The 6,000-nt window shown below is 45.8% G+C and overlaps 1 protein-coding gene across 4 annotated transcripts in view; it reads right to left on the bottom strand.

Annotated features, from left to right (window-relative positions):
* Positions 1-355: 355 nt before the first annotated feature.
* Positions 356-6,000, bottom strand: part of SUCO (SUN domain containing ossification factor) — a 63,650-nt gene continuing 58,005 nt past the window's right edge. For 3 of the 4 annotated variants that reach the window (XM_037035358.1, XM_037035357.1, XM_037035356.1), the window contains 2 exons: positions 3,221-3,276; positions 356-2,307 (listed from right to left, as the gene is read on the bottom strand). In XM_037035358.1, the coding sequence (XP_036891253.1) occupies positions 1,864-2,307; positions 3,221-3,276 (500 nt within the window). In that variant the 3' untranslated portion in view covers positions 356-1,863. The remainder of the gene's footprint in view (positions 2,308-3,220; positions 3,277-6,000) is intronic. The other variant, XM_037035355.1, reaches the window with a different exon arrangement.

Genomic DNA, 6,000 nt, shown 5'->3' with positions numbered 1-6,000 from the left:
AGGTATATGCTCAGAGAGGAAAGATAAACCCGAATTACAAACCTATGCTGTGATAAGGTGTGGAAGAAATTAATCAGTCGTCTTAAAGACGGCACCCAGTCGGAGGAAAGCACATACACACTCATTCTATCTCCTCAACAAAAATTCAAACCTTTCCGTCAGTGTCTGAATCACGACTGTGTAGGGAACAAATGTTCACCACCAGCCCGCAGTGAACCAGCTTGTCATTGGCTGAAATGCAACCAATTACGTAACGGGACGCTGCTGAACTTCGTTTCTGATGGCACCAAAACTTAAATCTTTGGTCAGAGTAACAGGTTTGTGGGTTCTCCTTCAAAGAAGAGCGAGGCAGTAATTAATAAAGACAAGTGTTCAGATTTATTTGGAAATTCACAGTTTCTAACGGCACTACAGCTCCGTCGTCGCGCACTGAGCGCCCCCGCCCCACGCCAGCGCTCGCCTCTGCCTCCGCCTCCACCTGGACCGTCTCCGGTGGGTTCTGCACAACCAGGCCCTCTTGCTCCGAACAGCTAATTGTATAGACTGGAACAAATGTCGATCATTTAAAACACACTGTTCATCTAAAGCAGCAACTTAAACAAAAAGGCTTTAAATAAGTCACATTACAAACAATACCCGCAGGGAGGTATCAGACAAGTTTAAACACAGTTACTACTAAAAGTGCTTAATAAGTTATAATTTAAGACTGACAACACAAAGTGGTCAATTCTGTTCCCGTCAAAAGGGAACTTGCCACTTTCACTCACCTCTGGACAAACACACACAAAGAAATTATTTTACTCAAATACAGTTGCTGCCAATCAGAAATAAAAGTACAAGATGAGGACAGACGCACTGGCATCACACGTGTACGTACACCTCCGCCCACCTGCAGCCGATGCAAAGCACACACCACAGACGATGAGCCCTGGGGACCCGACTGTCCCACGGGACTTGACAAGCCTGCCAGCTGGTTCCGGGCATGTTCATGGGCAGTGATTGCGTCACATGAGCACTGGACTCGCCTGACAATTCTCCACATTTCCTATTTGTCATAAGGGGCAGGCTGGAGGACCGGTGCTTACTGTGAACATTTAAACCCTTCCAAGTGGTTACATGTGTTTAAAAGGTGAATTTATAAAAAACTTATTTGCAAATACCAGTCATTTGTAAGAAAAGATCTTGTAATTTTGTTTTCCTCATTGAGTTGTAACTACAGAAAACTAGTGTGAATAAATTAAATGAAAACACATTTAAGAGCATTATCATTTACCTAAAAACAGACATGACATCCCAACACGTGTCGGTTTCGGGTGAGTTTGCTAACAGAGGTCTGGCTGGCAGGTCTGCAGCCTCCTTCCACGGTCGGACCCACGTGACTGCGCTTGACGGGCAGGTCACCTCAGAGCCTTGTAGTGTTTGCAGCTTCAAAAAACTAACAGAGTTAGAAAAGAAATCAAATGACAGAAAAAGCCCCCTCTCCTCTTCCAGTGGCATTATAAATAGACAAAAGGCACATAAATATGGAAGGTGCGAGAAATAGGACCAAAGCTACAGGAAGAGGTTTGGGCTTCTATTCCTGTCCCACCCAAGGACCTGGGCTTCCAAATTACCAGCAATTAACCTGTGAAAAAGCATCTTTAGAAAATGTCTGCCACTGTCCTTGTGGGAAGCCAGCCGCCGGGCAGAGCTTCCGCTCGTCAGCCCAGACCGACCGACTCCGTCCCACCCACTGCAGAAAGGCAGCGACCCTAACTTCTGAATACTTTTCCCACTAATGTCATCTCCCTCCCCAAACCCTCCAATACCACAGAGTGCTCCTCCGAGAGCAACAGAGTCCCCAGTGTGAAAAGTTCGCGTATTCTAGATGTGTCCCGAGACGGCCGTCACCCCAAAGGTGCCCACGGCCAGCTCTTTGTTTCCTCTGATGATGTCCTGCAGGCTTGGCAAGGACCCGGACTTAGTCTGTATCAGAGTTTTTATCAACTTCCCTTGGTCTTGGACTTTAGAGCGCCTCCGCTTTAAAGCCCTCCTCTCAGTCTTTGTCTTTTGGGACTGTCCGTTGCACAGACTCGTGCACGCTGAAATGCCGCAGAAGTACGACTCCTCCGACTGGGACGAGGTTTCCGAGCCCCCTTCGGACGGAGGGCCCTTGTAGGAAGAGTGGTAGACCTCACCCACGTTGGAAAAGTCTCTCTGGTTTGTAAAGGGCTTCCTTCCTTTTATGTCTCCATTGGCTACCTGGCGCAAGGGGTCTGCCGGCTTTACGGTCTCAATTTTGTCCGTTTTGTACTTGCAGCGCTTCTTCTGTAACATGAGTGAGAGAGGGCAGGCATTAGACCTCCACTAGCTACTCAGCCACCTCTTCAACCGTCCAGAGAGCTGAGCTCATGGAGGAGAAGAGCCACCTGCTGGTGGAAAGCGGAACAGTGCTCTGTGCTGTCAGGCACCACCGGTCCCTCCGGATTCAGGAGAGGCTGCCCCGTGAAAACCCTCACTGCCACCTCACTAACACCCGAACACCTCAGATGTAGCAGGTATTATACCAGCTGCTTCCATGAGGATCTCACTCACCAACCCTGAAAGGTGAGGATTCTACCCCTGGTTTGGGGCCCTGCCCAAGTCGTGACACAGTCAGTGGCCAGGCTGTGGCCGAACCCCAGGCTGCGTGCTCTGGCGCCCACGTTCTCTCTCCCAGTCGCCTCTAACCAGAAGGGCACAGCTTCCCCCGAGAGGCCAAGTGGAAAAAGCTCAGGCTGTAGAGCCAGAAGAGCCTCAGTGCGTTCGGAGTTTTGCCCCCTGTTGAACGGGTCACTCACAGAGGACGGACGCTCTGAGCCCTTCTCTCACTGATGAGGTCGTGGTGGGGGTCGCGGGGCAGCGCCCACACTGCGCCCTCCACGCACCGATGCTCCACAAGCAGCGGCAAGCTCTCCACACAGTGACACTTTCAGGTGCTGCAGGTCACACTGTGTTTCCAGAGTGTTCTGATTTTACAACCCTTTGAAAATGGCTCCCAATTCGTTCACGCCACAGGCCAAATACAGCTTATGGATCACAGTTTGCGGACCCCCTGTAAACACTTCTTTGTATCTCTACCATGACCAAAAAGGAGCAGAGTTTAAGGACCATTCAAAGGGTTACCTTAAACCTTCCAACCTACTTCTTCAGCCACTGCCACACACCCCACCAAGACACTTAAAAGCCAACAAAACATTACCTTTTTTTCTGGAGAGAACTTGAGGGGTTCTACAATGTACAAAGCATTCGGGTCTACTATAAATAAGAAAAAATAAAAAGCAGATGTAAACAAGATTATGCTATGATTAAACACGACAAATATATTGTATCATCCCTTAGGGATTTTTTCTAACAGAAGCAACAAATTTATATTTCTGCCAGGTTCGTGATAGACTCATGCATTTTAAATCACTAAGCCAGGAGCAATGGGTGGGAGGCGGTTCTTATTTGGGGCTCGACTGGTCACCCCCAAGCACGCCCCTGCATTTCCACCACCACCGGGCCGCTCCGTTGGCCCAGTCCTGCCCTCTTACCCGGTGAGACAAGGACATCAGCAGGAAGCTGGCACCCAGCCTAGGACCACCTGAATACTTTCCTAAGGGACTAACTCTACACTGTGCGGAAATGTGGCTGTGACCATGCATGAGAGTCCAAGGAACAGCCACAAAAACAGACCTAGTAAGTTTTTCTACTCATTCATTCCAATAATTTACTAAAATTGAAACTGTGAACCCCCAAACCTAAAAACACGTTGAACATGCAATACAAATGACCAAAGGACAATGAGTACACACTTCTGGCATAGTGAGTAAAGCAGAAACATTCGTTTTAGTTCTAGGTTTCTACAATTTCGTTACTTTAAGCACATTCAAGACGGCCCTGTGCCACCCACGCTGACAAGATCACAAGTCACACACACAAAAGGGGCAGTGAGATGTCAGTCCCGTCAAAACAATGAAGCATAAACGGCCTACGGAGCAACAGGGAAAGAAGCTTGTACAGAAAAAACCCACTGCAGAATGTCAGATGCCAGAAACTTACTAATAACATGATTCGACCAATTATATTTCACATTATATCCTAGACATGTGTTGAGAAATTCAACAGATATATAAAAATATCCAACCATTCCCTCCAAATAGTCATTTCTATCAGATTATTAATCTCACTCAAATTGGTTTTTTTAAACATTATGTCTACTTTTGAAAGGGAGTTAAGAGTTATTCAGACCAGCCTCTAGAATGGAAGTAATTACACATGATGGACTTAAAAAAAAAATCACTATAACAGCATTCAAAAGCTGCCAAGGTAAGTAAGCAACCCCCAGGCTAGAACTGAAGAGAAAGTAGGACCCAAAAGTCCAGCGGACCCAGAAGTCACTGTCGGCCTAGGAGCACCTGCCAGTGCCAGAATACGGGCACTGGGTTCTGACGCGGCGTAAGGGAACAGGGCAGGACTCGCACCTCAGGGCCCATCAAAGCAGCAGTCCGGGAGACTCCCCTCCCGCTCTCCGACAACAAGCTGGGACTCCAGAAGAGGAGACCCTCAAGGAAAGGAAGAGCCTGTGCAGGGACTGATGGTCCGAATGCCTATCACCTCGGGGCCCAGCAGCCCAAGCCTGGGGTGTGGAGTGTTCCTGAGTGTAAAGCAAGCAGAAATTCTCCCTGGAGTAAGGACCTACATTTCAGGCCTCAAACTGTCCCTACAAATAACGGTTCAAAGAGAAGGACTAGCACAGAGATAACCACATACACAAAGCTACAAAGCACCCTGAGCAAGAGTCTGCAAAAACAATGAATGAACATATAAAAAATAAATTAAAATACTGAAATTATCAAACACAGACTATAAATAGAATTATGCTTACTACTTTACATTAAAAAAACAAACTTGGGAATATGTTTAAGGAACATAAAACAAAAGAACCTATAAGTTTTAAAAAATACTAAAAGAACTCCTAGAAATGGAAAATAACTAAAATTTTAAAAAGTCAATGAATGAATTTAATTGAAGACTACAGACAGCTGAAGAATGCATGGCCTGAAAAAGAGACCAGAAGAAATCATCCAAAATATAGCACAGAAAAGCAAAAAAGATGAGAAATAAAGATGGTGCTTCTGCCAAATTAGAAAAATACACCCTAAAATTCATACTAAATCACAAGAGATCTAAAATAAACAAAACAATTTTGAAAAATAGGAATAAAAAGGACCATACTTCCTGAATTCAAAACACATTACCAGCTACAGTAATCAAAACAGCCTGACTCTGGCATAAAGACAGACAAATAGACAAATGAAATTTAAAAAGAGCCTAGAAATAAACCCTCACAGGTACGGTGAAGTAATCTTTCACAAGGGTGCCAGGACCACCCACTCACTGAGGACAGAACAGTCTCTCCAACAAGTGTTGCTGGGAGAGCTGGACACCCACACGCAGAGGGGTCCGAGGGGTGAAGCTGGACCCCGGCCACACACCATACTGACTCAAAATGGAGAGACCTAAACGTGTGACCTAAAACTGTAACATCTCTAGGAGAAAACGTAGGGGAAAACTCCATGACACTAGACTTGGCAATGATTTCTTGAGTATGACATCTAACATACAAGGAGCAAAACCAAAAACAGACAAGTGAAACTGTCAAATTCAAAAACTTCTTCTATCACGGAACACAATCAACCAAGTCCAAAGGCGAACTGTGAAATGGGAGAAGACATTCGCAAAGCACGTATCTGGTACGGGGTGAGTACCCGGGATATATGAAGAACTTCTAAACACCCCCCCAAATAATCCAAATTAAAAATGGTCTGGAATATGATTTGCAAATGGCCAACAAACACATGAAAAGATGCTCAACATCTCTCAGTATCAGAGGAATGAAAATCGAAATCACAATACATCACCCGACACCTATTAGGAAAGTTACTACCAAAAAAAAGCAAAAAACAAGTGATGAGAATATGGAGAAAACGGAAGCCG

The sequence above is a fragment of the Sturnira hondurensis genome, unplaced genomic scaffold (assembly GCF_014824575.4).
Source record: "Sturnira hondurensis isolate 20B ecotype Veracruz unplaced genomic scaffold, ASM1482457v3 Scaffold0022215, whole genome shotgun sequence".
NCBI lineage: Eukaryota > Metazoa > Chordata > Mammalia > Chiroptera > Phyllostomidae > Sturnira > Sturnira hondurensis.
This window is presented reverse-complemented; position numbering and strand designations above follow the sequence as displayed.